At 49.7% G+C, this 19,148-nt stretch overlaps 1 protein-coding gene across 6 annotated transcripts in view; it reads left to right on the forward strand.

Moving 5' to 3' along the window:
- Positions 1-19,148, forward strand: part of grip1 (glutamate receptor interacting protein 1) — a 53,020-nt gene continuing 33,872 nt past the window's right edge. For 4 of the 6 annotated variants that reach the window (XM_070991908.1, XM_070991909.1, XM_070991910.1 and 1 more), the window contains exon 1: positions 15,277-15,726. In XM_070991908.1, coding sequence (XP_070848009.1) covers positions 15,591-15,726 — 136 coding nt within the window. In that variant the 5' untranslated portion in view covers positions 15,277-15,590. Of the gene's footprint in view, positions 234-15,276; positions 15,727-19,148 lie in introns of those variants that run through there. The other 2 variants (XM_070991913.1, XM_070991912.1) reach the window with 1 other exon arrangement.

The following is a 19,148-nucleotide window of genomic DNA, read 5'->3' on the forward strand; positions in this document are numbered from 1 at the left end:
GTGGGAGAGTGAGGTAGGCTCAGAGTGCAGGGGGAGGTGGATCCCGATGTAGTGTAGGAGCTCAAGCTAAAGCTAACTAGCCATGTTGCTGTCGCCGCCGCTGCTGCTCCTCCCGCTGCTGGTGGTGTGTGTCTGCTAGCGGGCCGCCCTGGACTCCCTATCCGCCCTGAGGTGCATCATGCCCGGCTGGAAGAAAAACATCCCGGCCTGTCTCCAACCGGACCAGGAGGGAGGTAAGACCAGACCAGACCGATCCGCACAGGTTCATACCGACCGGCGAGTGAGTCCCTGTGTGTGTGCGTGTGTGTGTGTGTGTGTGTGTGCGTGCGTGCGTGTGTGCGTGCGTGCGCGCTTTAGTACATACCTGTGTGTGTGTGTGTGTGTGTGTGTGTGTGTGTGTGTGTGTGTGTGTGAGAGAGAGAGAGAGAGAGCGCGTGTAGCCTAATTATCTCCGGTGCTATCTCTGAGCAGCGTGCTTTGGCGCCGCCGGTGGAGCTCAGCTCGCGCAGACGGCGACTGTCTTGAAATTAGTGAAAGTTGGTAACTGATACCGTGTGAATGTGCGTGTGTGCGTGCGTGTGTGTGTGTGCGCTGTCTCGTGTTAATCTGACGCAACGGGTGAGGTTACAGTGACGTTACGGTGATTTCACGTTAGAGCGATCACCGGTTACCGAGCAGCGGAGCGAAGTTAGCAGCGCTGCTAACAGGCTAACCAACGGTTGAACCGGGCGAGGAATAACGGTCGCTGCTGGTCAGCAGAGGGTCTGCCCTTGTGTGTGTGTGTGTGTGTGTGTGTGTGTGTGTGTGTGTGTGTGTGTGTGTGTGTGTGTGTAACGACCACCTTCACCGGGCCGCGCGCAGCAGCAGCCCCGGTGCTCGCTGCTGTGACAGCATGTGACCCTTCAGGGGGGTCAAGTGTGACAGAGCAGTGAAGGATGGACTGACCGCTGACAGGTGAGGCGCTGACGCTGAGCACGCACACAGGTGCGTGAAGACGCGTGAGTGTGACGGTTTGTGGCCGCGCGAGGAGCAGCCCTCATGTTTTCATAACAGCCTCTAATGATGTAACAGCCCTGGACGTGGTGGCAAAGTGCTGGAACCTCCCATAGACCTCTACATGGTGTAGCGGTGTGGCAAACTCTGCAGAGGTGCTGTGTTTTCAGTGTAGTATGACACTGCACAGTTTGTAGCTTTAATCCAAATCCCATAAATAAACTGCTTTTGTCAAAGATTAAAGGAAGAAACCTCCTGCAGGTGTTTCAGATTCAGACGTCTGTGAAATCCTTGAAGTAAGAGTCCTTACGAACGGGCGAGTCCATGAACAGAAAGGTACGAATCTGGCAACCCATGAAGAGTTTCAGCCATTTTTAAAGCTCAATGCCACATTTCTGTTTTATATCACTGCAGGTCGAGTCTTTGGGTTTGATTTAATGACGTCACCGAAAGCTTCAGAAAAGTCTGAAAGACATTGATCTTTATTTTCTGACATTTCATTGATTGAAGGTTCAGGTTTATCAATGATTAAAATAAGTAGTTGCAGCCTGTAGTCATTCGTAGTGAACCTCATTGGGTGAAGAGATGAAGTGTTTCTGCTGTAGCTGGTGCAGTAACTCAGTCAGTTTCTCATATATAACTCTCAGTTTCACATTTCATTACATTTCCAGTCTGAGAAACAAGCTGTTGTCGTGAAAAATAAATGAAAGCTGGCAGGTTGTGTTTCAGATTCAGACATTTCTGAACTCATTTATCACTGAAACGATTTCAGTTGATGAACAGAAAATTAATCAGAAGCTGTTTTCCCCATCGATCAGCTGTTGAAGTTGTTTTTTTGAGTTAAAATGCTAAAATCTGCTTCTTTTCTCACTTTAATTTCGTAGTAAACTCTGTATGTTATGGCTCTCAGTGTTAGTCGTTGGGAAATTGTGATGGACTCTTTTCTTATTGACAGATCATGGAGCATGTGTTTGATTGGTTAATGGAGAAAACAGTGTTTTGATAGGTGGTGAAAATGGGCCGTAGTTGGACATAAACCCTGTTTTCCTTTTAGTATTAAAAGTGTGAAAGATGCAGATAAACAAATCTAATTGTCCCGATCAGACCAAAAACAGACGCGTCATCGCCGGCCTGAGCTGGTTATTCTCCTTTTACACGTGGTGTCAGATTCAACGAACCATTTTTAGCTCACGTCAACAAGGTTTGAACACGACAAGCTGTGCACGACCGCCGCCACGGACACAGACAGGGACAAAGACATGGACACAGACAGGGACAGGGACACGGACACGGACAGGGACACAGACACGGACAGGGACAAAGACACGGACACAGACAGGGACAGGGACACGGACACGGACAGGGACAAAGACACGGACACAGACAGGGACACAGACACGGACAGGGACACGGACAGGGACACAGACAGGAACATGTCCCCCACGACAGACGAGGCGGCATCCCACCTTTTGAAATCTGTTGTTTCATTTAGCGAGACGGTTTCCTGACGCATAACGAAATCCATCCATCATCCATCCGTCCATCCATCCATCATCCGTCCGTCCGCCCGTCCGTCCATCCATCCATCCATCCATCCATCCATCCATCCAGCCGCAGGAGGCTCGCTCAGTGCTGAACCCTCATTGACTCGTGGTACTGAAGAGTACTTCCATGAACGCCATCATGCAGTATTTGTATCATTAGATTAGACTCAGTACAGATCTGAGACCTTGAAACTGTCCTGACGACAGTCCAGAAAACGAGGCTGCTTGACGTCCAAAGCACCACAAAAGCCGAACAGTGGGAAGGTGTTAAAGGAGTAATTGCGCCTCTCGGGATGAATAAAGTTTGTTGAATTCAGCTGAGTGTCCGCCGGCTTTGAGGGACAGACCGTCCCACTGTTTCCGTCCTTGTTAGCGAAGCTGTGTGATAAAAGATCAGAGGCGTCGGAGCGGCGGCGACGCTGGACGGCGGTGAGACGGAAACAGCAGCAAAGCGTTTGATGAGTTCATAATCGTCCACACGTGGAGTCCTCTGCTAGCCCGTTAGCCACGTTAGCTCCCGCCTGACGCTGCAGCTCTGCACACATCATGTCTCAGTCTCACCTGTGCTCAGGTGTTTATCACCCTGCTGAGTTTAGTCATTTCAGTATCGAGGTCAGAGGATTCGTTCTCAGCGACCGGCTTGACTTCTGATCAAGGGCCGCAGTAAATGATTATTTTCATCATTGAATAGTTTATTTATTCACTCAGTCAAACACTCATTATGAGTCACCACAAGGTCCAAAACCAGAAACATATGAAATACAGGAAGAACTGCAGATTCGGCTCTTCTGCTCAGTGAACCAATCGAAGTGATTGATCTGTTATCAGAACAGTCGGATGACTTTTCTGCTGACGGACGTGTTTCACTCCGTTGGCGCCCTGCGATCAGACTTTAACCCACAGCGTGATTCAGTGACCCGCTGTCGTCCTGTACAGGTGGGAGGATGTTAAACGCTTCCTAATCCAGAGCTTCAGCCCAGAGGCTGTTAAAAACAGCGCTGTTGATTTAGTGCTGTAAACCTGTCTGCGGCGCTCGCACAGAGATAATAAGGTAATCCTCAGGTGAGGCTCACCGTGGTCACAGCGCGTCGCAGCGGGACGCTCCGAAACCAACAATACACTCAAATGTTAAACACCAAACATGGAGAAACAGCAGCACGAGAGAGAAAACATCAGACGACCACAGGCAGGAGAGTAAAAATAGATAACAGGTAAATAATAGATAGACGGACCATAAGAGACGCCGAGCACCGCTGTATCGTCCTGTAGTAACACGGATCAGGAGCGTTTGTTTCGTCAACATCGTGTTCCACTCGAGCCTCCGAGAGCTCTGCTCGTCATCTCCTGAAACGCCTTCCCAGAGTTCACCTCCTCACCTGCAGCAGGACCGCAGCCCTCACAAACATCCACCCGAGGGTCATTAACGGACGTTAGTTAGTCGTATTTTCCCCTGAGTTTGGCTCATTTTACCGACTCCTTCCTGCAGATTTAAAGATGTTTGTTCGGTGATGGACGGGTGTCTCTCACGCTCCATCGTTTGCTTCAGCGAGGGTTTGTCCAGCTCCAGTTATCCACAGAGGACGAGCTGATGGTCCATCGACTCCGGGCTTCAGAGCCCGCAGGCCGATGGCGACCGCCTCAGGGTCACGACCCCGATGTCTTACCTGGCAAGTCCAGAAGGGACCAGCACCTGTGTGTCCTCAGGCCTCGTCCTGACCTCTGCTGTCTGCCGCTCGACAGGAGCGTCCTTCTCACAAACGTGTCTCCTCGCAGACACGAGACTGTTTGAGTCTGCTGGCGCTTTCCTGAGACGTCTTTTTAATGGACATCCTGTCCACTTCTTGTTAATTCTACCATTAATCCATTAAATTGTGTGATTTCAGTCATTTTTCGAGCCAAAATGGTGAAAAAAGCTTCCTGCCTCTCACCTGTGAGGTGTTTCTGCTTTTCTCTGGTGAATATCCTGAAAAATGGAAAGTCTGTGGGACTTTTGAGGACGTCACTGTGGACATTTGTCTCTGTTGTTTGATGTTTCATCGAGTAAACAATCGATTCATCCAACAAAAGGAGGACTGATCATTTTGCAGCTCGCAGTTTTACTGTTCTTCGAATGGTTAGCCTAGTTTGTTTCTGTGTGTGTTCAGTAATGATTACTCTGTGTGTGTGTGTGTGTGTGTGTGTGTGTGTGTGTGTGTGTGTGTGTGTGTGTCTCACAGCATGACATCATCCCTCCGTTTTAAGCTTTTTAACTTAGACGCAGAGAAAATGTCTCAAACACACACACTAAGACACGCAGTAACACACAGCTTCACAAACTGCTTTCTCTTCTGCTGTCACACACACTGAAGTACACACTGAAACACACACACACTGAAGTACACACTGAAACACACACACACACTGTCCTTTAAGAGGTGCTGATGTCAGAACTCTGCTCATCTTTGTCCTCAGGATTACTGAAGCAGACCTGACTGCGTGTGTGTGTGTCAGTGTGTGTGTGTGTGTGTGTGTGTGTGTGTGTGTGTGTGTGTGTGTGTGTGTGTGTGTGTGTGTGTGTGTGTGACTGTGTGTGTCAGTGTGTGAGACTGTGTGTGTGTGTGTGTGACTGTGTGTGTCAGTGTGTGAGACTCTGTGTGTGCGTGTGTGTGTGTACATCCAGCTTAATGTATTATCCCTATCGTCTCTGGCACATTTTACCAAGAGACTCTCTCTCTCTCTCTCCCTCTCTCCCTCTCTCCCTCTCTCTCCCTCTCCCTCCCTCTCCCCCCCCTCTCTCCCTCTTTCTCCCTCCCTCTCTCTCTCTCTCTCTCTCTCTCTCTCCCTCCCTCTCTCTCCCTCTCTCTCCCTCCCTCTCCCCCCCTCCCTCTCTCTCTCTCTCTCTTGCTCTCTCCCCCCCCCACCATGACTCTGTGGAACAAACTGCTGACAGTGTGTGTGTGTGTCGTTGTGTGTGTCACTCCGACTTTATCCGTTTAAATGTGTGTGTTTTAAGTGTGTGTGTGAGTTGTATAAATATTATATCACCAGGTGACGCTGCACTGATTCTTTCAGCTCAGCCCACATGGCCAAAAGTATGTGGACACCTGAGCATTACCTGGATCTGTGGCGGGTGAACGTGTGATTTGTAACAGCCTCCTGTTCATGTCTTTATAATCTGATTCTGAACCAGCGTCACAAACACCTGAAGCACAGGTGTCTCACACCTCTGAGTACATGTACTCAGTTACTTCCCAGCAGGCGTTGAAGCTGCTGTCGGTGAGTCCAGCTCTGATGATCACGTCTGGCTCTCGGTCGGCGATCCAGTTCGTCCTGAAGTTGTGGTTTTGTGGAGGATTATGTGTCGTGTGGCTGTGTGTAATTAGTGCGCTCGACTGTTCATGTCAGTTAATCTGACACAGATGAACTCATCTGACACAGATTAACTCGTCATAAAAACAGTGCTAGTTAATTATCTCTGTTGTCTTTGAACACGTTTCCTCAGCAGTGAAATGCACCTCATGAATAAGGTTTGGTCCTGTGTGCTTGCCGTACTTTGTTTTGTTGATTTGTTTTCTCTTCCAGATCAGTGTTTTAGACAAAAAGCTGTTTCCTTTTACGTCTGACTGACGATGTGTTGAAGTAGATAAGATGTAGATACAGAGAGGACGGACAGAGAGGACGGACAGAGAGGACGGACAGAGAGGACAGAGCCATGACACTGCACAGCATCCACACTGAGTCTTTCAACAGGAAACAGACCCAGAATCAGGGTCTGCTTTTACTGTCCTTCATCTGTTACACACACACACACACACACACACACACACACACACACACACACACACACACACACACACACACACGGCCCTGGGCAGCGTCCAGGTGGACCGCCAAGCTGCTGGCATCATACACATACACTCATTTTCTACTTGGATAAGCGCAGCATGGTCACACTGACATAAAACACGTATTAATACACTATCTCTCCCTCACACACCCACCCACACACACACACACACACACACACACACACACAGACGATGTCTCAGTGTGTCCTCACTGTCCAGCAGTCTTTCTGACACTGAGACCTGCAGACAGTCTTTCATTCATTTCTTCTGTTTTATCCGTTGTTGTCCTCGAGAGGCCCACAGACGTGCATTAGTGTGTGTGTGTCTTAACACACGTCTTTCTGTCTCTGAGCTTGAAGAAGGTGGAGGAGAAAACTACACCTTAGCAGCACGTCGCCGCCGTCCTTGGCTGAAAGACCGACGTCCAGTCTGAAGCGTCTTTCGTGCAGTCGGAGCGGGGGGGCAGCAGGACGCCAGTCATGTAAATCTTATTATTCCTGCTGAGCTCTGAATGAGGGACCGCAGCTCGATGCGGGGGGGACGAGGACGTCTCTGCGTATGTCCACGCAGCCTTCAGCGTGTCAGAGGGAGGCGTGTGAAGTGGGATCAATGTCCTCGAGTGATGTCACTTGAGTCGGCGTCGGCTGAAATGTGAAACTGAGACGAATGTGTTGGTTCGGAGTCGGCTGATGGCGGCAGTTTGGGAAATGTTGACATGCAGTTAGGGAGCAGGTGAACGACAGGACGTGAATTAACAAGCAGTTTAATCAGTTTTCTCTTCCTAAAGATGAGGATTTGTTACTGTAAACTGAATATATTCGAGTTTTATGTTGGACAAGATAAGCGATCTGAAGACGTAACGCACATTTTTCAGTTTTCTTGAGTTTGATGAAAAACAAAATAAAGAGGCGAAGTGATGAACGTGGTTGTTAGCTGCAGTCTTTAAACAGAGAAAAAAGGAGTGTGTTTGGCTTCAGGCCTTGATATCCGACTGGTTTCCATCACGCTGTGATCTTTGTGTGTTTTCAGGACGAGTTTGTGTCCTCCCGTTTGTCTTCAGTTCAGCTGTTGTCCAGCTGTTTGTCCTTTCTCTCTCTGGGTTCAGGTTGAGCAGAGCCTCCGGGCAGCGAATGGAAGTCAATGCAGTGTGTGTGTGTGAGTGTGTGTGTGTGAGTGTGAGTGTGTGTGTCCATTAGAGATCAAGGTCAGTCACTCAGCAGTCCATTAAGACCATAGATTCACTCGTCTGTCTCCCTTTTGTTCAGTTTGTTTGTAGGTCTCTCCGTCTGTCTCACTCACCCTCAGGCTTTATCAATCACTGCCCGTCTGCCTGCCTGCCCCACTGAATCATGGGATTTCTCAGCAGGTCTCGGACCTCTGAAGTGTCTAAAATCGGTGGTTTTCTCTGAATGCAAGCTGCTGTTCCCCTGAGCGGCCAGCAGGTGGCAGTAGATGATAAACTCTGTGTGTGTGTGTGTGTGTGTGTGTGTGTGTGTGTGTGTGTGTGTGTGTGTGTGTGTGTGTGTGTGTGTGTGTGTGTGTGTGTGTGCGCGCGCGTAGCGTGGAGAATCAGATTATACACATACACACACACATACCGACAAGGCGTCCAATCGTGTTACAGAGCTGCAGAGGCTTGAGAGCGATATGCAAATGAGGCTCCACTTGTCATTTTTAGCAGCAACACACACTCTCTCTCTCTCTCTCTCTCTCTCTCTCTCTCTCTCTCTCTCTCTCTCTCTCTCTCTCTCTCTCTCTCTCTCTCTCTCTCTCTCTCTCTCTCTCTCTGCCTGTGTCAGCTAATGTGACTCGACCATCTGCCCGGCTGTCAGGTCTGTAGCGTGAAGCGCCGATGAGTCGTGTTCGCGGGGCGCTGAAGCCCTCAGGTGTGCCTGACAGGTAAGGGAGGCGGAGCCGTGACTAACGCGGCGCCCCTCCCTCGCCGTCCTGAGCTAGCGCTGAAGCTAATCTGACTTTAGCACATTTAAATGTGAAAGAAGGATGTCCTCACTCAGGAGTGTGATGGAATCGTCAGATTAATTGGTGATTTAATCGAGTCAGTCGAAGCGTCCTCGGACCTCAGATCAACAATAATGACGCAACAGAAGCACAACAAATGAGCTGATTGGACGAAGACTCAAAGGTGTTTCCAATTTTCTGTCCACCAGCATTCGATTGATCTTCCCCAACATGAAACGGCAGCGTCTCCGCCAGCTTCTCAGGTGTTAATCTTAATCTTAACCTCAGATTTTTCGTGCACACAGTGGACGTCATGCCGCTGAGAAAGTCTAAATCATGTCCAGCTCAGCGTCTGGATGAAATCTGATGCCTACAATGAGCTGATATCAGCCGGCAGATTTATGGCTCGAGCTCCGTCAGCCTCGCTGTGTTTCCTCTGTGTGTTTCTGAACAGTGGTTGTAGAAGTCGTGCAGCGTCTGCAGTGTTTCCTCGCCGTGGTGTCGGGGCTCAGAGCGGTGACGGCGCTCTGTCTTTGACCAGGTGATTATCGAGCGTCCCTCTTGTCTTTTTGTCTCTGGTTCCCGACGGACCGTTCAGTGAGGCCGTCGGCCATTTTTTGGCCTCTGTCGTCACACGTGAACACGTTCTGCGTTACGTCACGCGGTTCTGCTCGAGCCGGTGTGGCGGCTCGTGTTCACGCCGGTGAGGCGTTCCCAGGAAGTTCAGTGGGGACACAATGCAGAGAGGCTTCTGGGATATGAGTCGACATCATCGCTGCTGACGCTTGAAAAGGGTTCGATTCCACCTGATCAAGCTTCTCACCTGTTCAAGCTTCTCACCTGATCAAGCTTCTCACCTGTTCAAGCTTCTCACCTGTTCAAGCTTCTCACCTGTTCAAGCTTCTCACCTGTTCAAGCTTCTCACCTGTTCAAGCACACTGCACGTCTGGTTGTGACTGTTTGGTTTCCCACAGCTGCTGCTGAGGTACACACAGGCAGTAAACTGGTTCAACACACACCCAGTGTGTGTTTGTGTGTCCTGAGGTGAGATGAAACATGTCCACGACAGGAAACACACACACACATACACACACACACATAGTAAATCTCTGTGAACTCTGACCTTTGACAGACACACATGATTGACAGCTGGTCTGCAGGGTGTACAGTGACAGTCAGGAAACTGTGTGTAAGAGTGTGTGTGTGTGCCCGTATGCGTGTGTGTTGACCTTTGACACCTGTCCTGACAGCTCTTGTATCCCACGATGCCTTGCTGCCTGACAGACAGAAAAATGCTGGCTGAAGAGTGACACACACACACGCACACACACACACACACACACACACACATGAAGCAGTGATTACAGGAGCGATTGGCTAATGGATAAATGCGTCTGATTGGTTCTTTTCTCCACCCAAACAGTACCTGGATCTGTCTTCTCAAATGTGAGAATTTGCTTGTTGATCCTAAAATATCCCGTCAGTAGAAGTCAGTGATTGGACGCTTCATGACTGCATCATCAGCGCATCATCAGGACCCGCGTGGGGAAACCTGCCTCTGGTGACTGACAGCAAGTTTCTAATGGTCACAGAGAAACACCTGAGGATGAGCGTCAGGAGTGTTATTGGACGGCGTGCTGCGAGCGAGGACGGGCGGGTGAAGACGGGATGAAGACGCCGTCTTGTGCAGAAGTCTCGCTGGTGTGCTGCAGCACCATGGACAGACGTTTTAATGAAGTGCCAGAGGACACTAATAAAAGATTTGGACAGTTTGATTATCATTGCTGTGTGTGTGTGAGGTTGTTAGACTGGATTTAACGGCCGTTCAGCTTCTTAACTCATGTTAAAAGCTCATGTCTGCTATCGCTGCTCTGTTTGTGAGTGTTTAACAGCTGCACCGCAGAACGACCCACAGCGAACAGGTAAACGCACCTGTTTGAACTGAAGCGTCGTCTGTAAGGGTCTGATGTGTACGAGCTGGCCAGGCTTCAGTCTTTTCACCGTTCAAAGAGGCTGTTTGTGGCTTCACGGCGTCTTTGATTGTGTTTGGGATGAAACGCGCAGTAACCTGGTTAATCGTCTTCTCGTGTGCATGATCATAATATTCTGGTCGCCGTCTGCTTTCCCCAGATTGTCCGTCTCTCATTTCCTCAGCCAACATGCCCACGAGGGAGCGTCCTGCACGGGCTGCCAGCGCAGCCTCGGCTGGGAAGGGGGGGGGGTGTAGAACATATGCATTGTGGGAAAGCTCAGATGATCCCACACAGAAACCACCAGCGAGCTTTCAACCAAAGGACAGAACATGGTGGGGGTCCACGTCCCCCTTTGATCTGACACCCAGAGAAAACCTTTCTGAACGTTCACCACAAAGATGTGCTTTGGGCTGAAGTTACTGCTTTCTTAAGTTTTGAGGACCTTCTTCTTCTTCTCTTCATCAACAGTTTCAGAAAGACGCACAGCAGGCAGCTTTTATCCTTCAAATGAGGCCGTCACTGACGCTCAGGTCCAATTACTAACTAAACTAAAAGTTCGTTAATTGGACGCGGTTGTTCTTCTTTTCCTCTCTGGACCTTGAGATTACTGCACCACATGGGGCTGACGTGGTTCTCCCAGGCCTCATTAACGGCCCACGGGGGGCCGTCTGGAGCCACATCGCTGTACCAGCCCATCACGGACCCAACGTGTCCACGCTGACCCCACCAACATGTCCACGTCGGTGGGGTCAGCGGTTCACTGCTGTCTATTTATAATATATATATTTGTGTTTATTTTGGGTGTTGACGCCTCCATTAGGATCTTTATCCCGCTCATCTGTCAGTTGATTAGAGTTTGAACAGATCCAGATGTGCCACAGAGGTCCCAGCTGGACTCGGGGACACGCTGTTGGCGCCTGGTCATATTTCTGTTGGACTTTTGGTGACTCCGCTCCGACAGCAGCTGTGTCTGCAGGCGTCGTGTTTGCGGGTTGCTCGTCCGTCCATCTGTGGGTCCCGTCCTCCTGACGTCTCAGGACACAAACATCTCAGAGGATGAAACGATGAAGTGATGGCATTTTAGATCCAGAAGGTCAAAGGTCAGCTTCTCTGTGAGACCGTGATGTGCAGAAACACTTTTCTGTCCATTGTTCAGCAACAGGACCTGAAGGACAGCCTGAGACGTCGTTTCTCGTGTGGTCTGATCCTGAATCAGTGACTCTGATGGTCCAGATCTTCTGCTGTGTGTGAAGCACTTTGACCGTCTGCAGCTTCTCTGCAGCAGCGTCCGTGTTTGAAGCATCGTCGTCCAGCAGAAGCTGATTGGTTGAGCTGATCGTCCATCTGATGAAGCGTTCTGTCAGTCCTCTGTCCTCCTCAGGACAGATAGTCTCTGAAGACAGCGTTATTGACTGGAATCATGAACACCTCCGCCTCTCGTCTCTGATGACGTGTCGTTCTCAGTTACATTTTCATTCATCATATCAATAATTCAGGTTTATGACCGTCATAGTTCGAGCCTGACATTTGGTATTTGGATTAAGTCGCTCATAAAAAACAAAGTTTGCCATCATTAAAGAGTGCGGACACATTTTCATCCACGCTGCACGTCCTCTGCTGTCAGGAGGACTTGGATCAGGATCAGGATCAGGATCAGGGTCTGGGTCTACAGGTCGAAGTACATGTCCATTAACTGCAGGTCCATTTAAAGGTTGTCCGTGTCTTATGTTGTTCTGGTGGAGTGAGACGCTGATGAGGACGTTCGGCTTGTGGCTGTCTGTCTTTTTATAGTTTGGGTTCTTCCTTGTGGGCTCGTTTGGGGTTTTGGTTGATAAATTGAAAATGCATCCAGACGGGTGTTTTAGCTCCGTCTCAGTCTGTCTGACACACACGCCTGCAGAGCTGCATCACGCTGTGTTACTGCGGTCATTTCACACTGCTCTGTCTTCATATGTCGCACACAGCCCTCAGTCAGTTAGTCTGAAATGCCTGATTAACTCCCCACACCTCAAACTGTCCATAAAGTAAAAAATATTAAATTTTTTGTCATATATGACAAACACAAGCAGCAGACCTGAACACAAGAAGCTGGAATCAGGAAGTATTCAAACAATCAACGGATTATCACAGTCACTTATCTCTCGATCAATCAATCAACCAGTTGCTGCAGGTCTGGTTTCGTGTTTGAACGTCTCCTGTCGGGTCAGGACAGGGAGTCTGGAGGTGGGATCAGCTGATCACACGGCAGAGAAAACACAGCTCTGATGAGGTTGGCTTGTTAAAAACGCAGTTCAGAACATGTTGAATCAGATCCAAAAACATGATAATTAAGGCTGCGCTGGACGAGTTAAAGGAGGCGAACGAGTGCGGCTCTCTGTTATTAGCACGTAGCTTGTTGTTGTCTCTCGCTGAGCTGAGACCAGAAGTGGAAAGACAGAGGACGCAGTAATCACCCGGTGAGACAGGCTCATCAGACTGGAGGGCGTCAGTCGCTGCTCGGCGTGGTTTGACCCTCCGTCCAGCTCGTAAGCGCCCTGACCCTGAATGGTTGAGCCCTGAATGAACCAGGTTCTGGACCGGGTGAAGAGCTGACCTCAGTCTGATCAGGAGGAGCTCTTCTGGACTCTGGAGACCCTGAGGCGGACCCTGGAGAACAAAAAACATGTCTACCTTTGTGTTGTTGTAGCAGCATAGCTCGGTGTGTAATGTGTGTGTTTGAGCGAGCGAATGTGAGGAAAGGTCGGCAGGAAGTTCTCGGTCAGGCAGTAAAAGCACCGCTCAGGTCACCGTGTGTCACCTCATGAAAGCTGCGGCTTCAAAGAGCCACAAAAGTCTCGTCAGCTGCTGTAAACATCTCAGAGTCCAGTGTGCAGGTCTTTATGAGCTTCACTGCACGCTGAGTGTTTGATGGCGTCACGCCTTCGGGGGCTCGTACGCTCGGTGTTGAAGGCGGATTTCAGGCCCACAGAGGCAACATTTAGCCTTTATCTTCCACCTGAGTTACAGCGTCCTGTCTGACCGCCGTCAGGCTGTTTCTGCCACCAGAACACTGCGGCTTGACTTCCTGCTAACTGAGCTTCGAGCTGTGGACAGCAGGCCCAGGTGAACCTGGATCAGGTGTGTCCAGGTCTCTGTCAGAGGAACTCAGCTCACGCAGTTTATCAAAACCACTTCAGGTGCTCTTCATTTGGCCGACTCTCCCACCTGAGCGCCTCGGAGCGGCGAGGATGGAGGCATTTCATTTACCAAATGCGACATCTTTGCTTACCGCAGCATTGTTTGGAGGAGACGACGATCGCTCACGTGAACGAGGAACAGCAGAATCACAGAGTGATGGAAGGAGAATCAGCCTGTTTTCTGTGAAACCGGCTGTGTGGTTTTCTGAAAGTCTGCAGGCGCAGAAAGTCGGATGTTTTCCAGCCTCGGGCTCCTCAGAGCGCTGATAACTGTGCAGCTGCACAGGACAAATATTTGGACCTAATTATCCCCGAATGAGCCGAGATCCACTCGGAGCGGAAAGGAGGAAGAAAATCCTGGATGACGAAGGAGAGGACGGAGAAGTGATTCATTCACATGCAGCAGAGTGGTGGAGGAGGCCGCCTCACCTGACACAGGTGGACATCACGGCTCTGTTCAGGCTGCAGGCGGGCCGTCCCAGCTCATCCGATGGGACTCGTGTGTCTCTGCGCACACGCAGCAACCTGTCTGCAGTAATGATGCAGGCGTCATTAACTTCGAACGCTGGTGATGCAGCTTTCCAACACGAAAGCGTGAGAAGTCGAGATCCATCATCTCGCCTCCGAACAATGGCGCTGTCACGTGGCGGCGCAGAGCTCAGGGAGGCGGCAGCGACCCTGATACACTTCAGTCGCTCTGGATTCGACGTCCTTGTGCGTCGCGCTGTTGTTTCTTCCTGTTCAGACCTTTCAAATCTATCTGGACGCAGTCAGAACACCCCAAAACAAAACTGAGCTGTCGCACCTGTAAACACAGCGAGCAGCGATGTCACACACCTGCAGCAAGGTGAGAAGTGAAGCTGCCGGAGGTCGTCGGGACGATCGCGGGTGAAGTTCAGTCAGAGTCCGTGAAAAGTGAAGAGGCTTTTATTTTGTGAATAAACATAAATAGTGTTTGGGTTCCTGTTGCTGCTGTCGGTAGTTTGGCGATCACACAATGGAGGTCTGTCTTCAGGATGCACCTGTGACTCCGCCTCCACGTCACGGGCCGGAGGAGCGAGGAGCAGAGCATCATGGTCCTTCTCATTTCGCCCTACTTTCCCTTTACTCTATACTCGTCTCCCCTTTCCTCTCCTAGTTTCCTTTGCTCTCCTCTCCTTCCCTCCTCCTCACTTCTCTTCTCACCTTGTTCCCTTTCCTTATTTCCTCTCCTCCCCCTAGTGTTCAATTACAGACCGCTCCCTGGAATTCACACACACACACACACACACACACACACACACACACACACACACACACACACACACACACATGCATGCCTGAAGAGTTCCCTTCCCCCTCACTGGAATGAAGTGTGTGTGAACAAGGAGGAGGAGGAGGAGGAGGAGGAGGAGGTGAGGATGGTAGGAAAGGAAAAACAGAAAATATGGATAGAGGAAAGGAGGAAGGAAGGAAGGATGCAAGTAGACAACAAAGGATGCAGCAGAACAAAGGAAGCAAGGAAAAATGGAAGCTAGGATGCAACAAAGGATGGAAGGAGCTAATGAAGGAAACGAAGCTGGTCTCCTCTCTCTGCTGACTCTTCAAGTGCACATTTACAGCGCGCACACACATTCACACACAATGGAGTGCTGAGATGGAGGAGTGGTGTGTTAGAGGGCGAGAGAAGCGAGTGAGCAAGTGTGTGTGTGTGTGTGTGTGTGTGTGTGTGTGTGTGTGTGTGTGTGAGCTGCAAGCCCCGTGATTGGCTGAGCCCGCCTAGATGCACCAACAGCCGAAAGAAGACAGGAACAGAGGAGGAGAGGGAGGCTGCAGATAGAGCTGTGAATACAAAGAGCATGTGAGTGAGTGAGTGCGTGTGTGTGTGTTACAGGCTAGCTAATGTGTGTGTGTGCATGCATGTGTGTGTGACATCCAGAGGTGTGTGTGTGTGTGTGTGTGAGTGTGTGCAGAGGCGAGCAGGCGAGGAGGAAACCTGATCTCACCCCCTCTCCCTCTGTGGAATAACGCTTTCCGTTAGCTCTCGTCGTTATTAGCCTTGCTGTAAGCGTATAGCTTAGCCTGGCCCAGCTCGGCCCGGCCCGGTTTGGACCTGGGGTGCTGCTGCTGCTGGTGGTGATGGAGCGGTTCCTGGCCCTGCTGCGCCTGCTGGGCAGGAGGAGGCGAGGGAGGAGGTACCGGGCAGATGACGATTACCAGGAAGGCTACGAAGACGTTTACTACTACACCAGCAAGTACAACACACACCTACTGAGTGAGTCCCATAGAGAGACACAGAGAGACAGACAGATGGACAGAGAGAGAGACGGACAGACAGAGACAGAGACAGACGGAGAGAGAGAGAGGCTTTGTTTTATTGTCTTGGTTGAAGAGCGACTGAGGAGCTTATCAACAGATTATGGCACTTGAAGTAGGCTTGACTCTGTGTGTGTGTGTGTGTGTGTGTGTGTGTGTGTGTGTAAGGTCTTGTATTATTGATGAAGGTCGTTAGCGAAGCACTGCTCAGTTACAGCACACACACACACACACACACACACACACACACACACACACACACCACACACACACACACACACACACAGGTATCCAGGTGACAGGGGGCCAGGTGGTTTGTGGGTAATAACAAGGGAGGAAGTGTTAACTGTGGAAAGGAATGTTGACAATGTGGGGAATCCACACACACACACACACACGCACACACACACTGCTCTGATCGTTGCTGTGTGGCTCACTGGTTCAGGTCTGTCTTGGGTTCTGGTTTTGCTGGTTCTGGTCTCGTTCCAGGCTCCTGCTGCAGACTGAGAAGCTGAATATTCTCCTCGTCTGCATGAACTAAATCACAGGCGCAGCTTTAAGAACAAGGTGTTTCCTCCAGCTTTCATTAAAAAGCTTTCATTAACGCTAAACAGAAACGATCAGGCTTTCCTGCCCGACCTCACCTGAAAACAGAGCCGCTGCGCTGACGACAGGAAATGATGTCATTGTGATAAACTTGTTAAAGGCGTCCTGTGAGTGTGTGACCACTGCGTGCTGTGAGCAGTGTTTCCTGTTTGTTTTGTGCTGCGCAGGTTTAAGCAAACACGAGCTGTTCCACTAATGGACAGTTGGTGGCAGTAAGGTGTCAGCTGATGTAGCGGCGTATCAGCAAAGGCGGAGAAGAAGAAGACTGCTAGCTAGCAAGCTAACTGTTTTCAGATTTAAAAAAGTGCTTTAGAAATGTTTTATGAGGAAGGAAACATCCTGAACAGGACTGCTAGGACACAACAGGAAGAAACCCAGAGCGTAAACAGCGTCTGTTTGTTTACAGCAACACTCGACAGGAACCTGTAAGCTTCAGGGAAACCAGTTTTCACAAGTTTGGAGGAGTTCAAGGTGTGAACGAGCGACTCTCGAGTCTCCAAATTCAACTTTTGTTTCAGGTTTTTCTCTCATTGACTGCTGAGCCAACAGGAGCATCCTGAGTCCTGATTGGTCAAGATCAGCAGATCAGAGCAGAGTGTGTGTGTGCAGCAGAGTGTGTGTGTGTGTGTGTGTGTGTGTGTGTGTGTGTGTGTGTGTGTGTGCGTGTGTGCAGTGTGTGTGTGTGCAGCAGAGTGTGTGTGTTTGCAGCAGAGTGTGTGTGTGTGTGCAGTGTGTGTGCGCGTGCAGCAGAGTGTGTGTGCAGTTTGTGTGTGTGTGTGCAGTGTGTGTGTGTGTGTGTGTGTGTGTGTGTGTGCAGCAGAGCCTCCAAACTGTAGTTTGTTGTTGTTACTTACAGACAGGAAGTGTTTCCACGCTGCGATGCCTTCAGGGAAGCAGGAGGGTTTTCTGAGTTGCGTTTCTCCGTCGGAGAATTAAATCCTGCTCCTGCTTTGATTGGATGATCACGGCTGAAAGCTCGTCTGGACAGATTTTCTCACACTGACTGAAGCGCGGACCCTCGTCAGGACTGAGCTGCTGTTCAGTCTGATTTGGGACACGTGCAGTCGTGAATCTCCCTCTGACTGATCACGTTATTCACTCAGTTTTGCTCTAAAAACTACAAATCCCATCATCCTCGGTTGCTCCTGCCAGGGAAGAGTCTCCGTCCGGACTTCCTCACTGTCCGATCACGTCAGCTCTCGTACCTTTGACTCCGCTTCTCCACTGAAACGCCAAAATCACATCATCAATACGGATTGATTGATTTCAGATTCATATTTTGCAGTCAGACACTTCATCACACGTGCTTCATCCTCTGATGAAGATGATAAATCACAAAAATAAACTAATGAATAAATAGAAAAAGGAAAACTCGACTCTTCCAATAAAAAGTCTGCGTCTAACGATTGCTGCGTTTATCGATTAAGAAGCAGACTATTGACCTGATTGATTGATTGATGGTCAGTGAGTTTGTGTTTAAAGACTGATGGATGGAGGAGAGTTCAGTTTTGTGTGTGTTTGTATTGTTTTGTGTCTTTTCCTCACAGCTAAGCGTGTCCCTGCCTGTTTTCTTCTCACTCAGAAATCTTTGAGTTTTGTGGATGAACTCTGGGTCGCAGCTCGCCGTCTCCTCCGTCCCTCCAGAGAAATGTCCAACTGGCCGTCCGCTAAACTGTTGACGCTGATTAAAGTGTTTGTGAACGCTCCCAGCTGCGAGCGGATGATAAAGGATTCACTTTGGCGTCCGTCATCGTTGCCTCAGATGTTTCTCGATGAACCGCAGCAGCGGATTAACTGCACTTCATCGACGTGTGGACAAATTTGGCCGTTTTGCTGCGAGAGAAGTCTCAAAAATCCACAAATGTTAGAACTCCGACACCTTCGTGAAGCCTCGTTTGTACAAATTCACATTATTTATTTGAAACATCTGTGTGTGTGTGTGTGTGTGTGTGTGTGTGTGTGTGTGTGTGTGTGTGTGTGTGTGTGTGTGTGTGTGTGTGTGTGTGTGTGTGTGTTAGGTGCTAATAACCGTCTCTGAACTGTTTTATTGTTCCTCTGTGAAACGTGGCTGTGTGAGCCGAGCTGCCAGGAGGCGTTTCTTACAGCTACCAGCTAGCTAGCCGTGAGTGTGTGTGTGTGTGTGTGTGAGAGAGTGTGTGTGTGTGTGTGTGTGTGTGTGTGTGTGTGTGTGTGTGTGTGTGTGTGTGTTTCTGTTTAACACAGCGTGTGATTCTCTATGAAGGCAATTTAAGGTTGGTTGACTGGCTAACCCCCACACACACACACACACACACACACACACACACACACACACACACACACTTCTCAGACCGTGCTCAGTTGATTCGAGTCCTGTGTGTGTCGTCTCAGTCAGGCATTGGTCGAGCTTTGGCCTGTGTAACCTGATTGGTTGTTTCAAGCTGCTTGCAGTGAGACGCTCCTGTGTCAGTGTTGGACTCTGCAGCAGATATGATCTTTATTTCACAACTACATTACCCACAATGCAGCCTAAAATTCCTCAGAGATTCAGAGGTTTGTGGCGTAATGGATGCTGCCTCATGTGACATCACTTGAGGCCATCAGACAGCTCCCTCTGGAGGCACTGAAGCCTTCTTCAACATTTAAAATGCAGAAAATGAAGATGATGATGAAGGTAGAGTGTAAAGTCTTCATCGCAGGTGTATTTTCTGATGAGGATTATCAGCCTCATTTCAGGTGCGCTCTCTTCAGGTGAAGAGGTTTAAATCAGCCGTTCTCAGCTGGGCGGTCACGTCC

This window comes from Chaetodon trifascialis, chromosome 22 (assembly GCF_039877785.1).
Source record: "Chaetodon trifascialis isolate fChaTrf1 chromosome 22, fChaTrf1.hap1, whole genome shotgun sequence".
Classification (NCBI taxonomy): Eukaryota; Metazoa; Chordata; class Actinopteri; order Chaetodontiformes; family Chaetodontidae; genus Chaetodon; species Chaetodon trifascialis.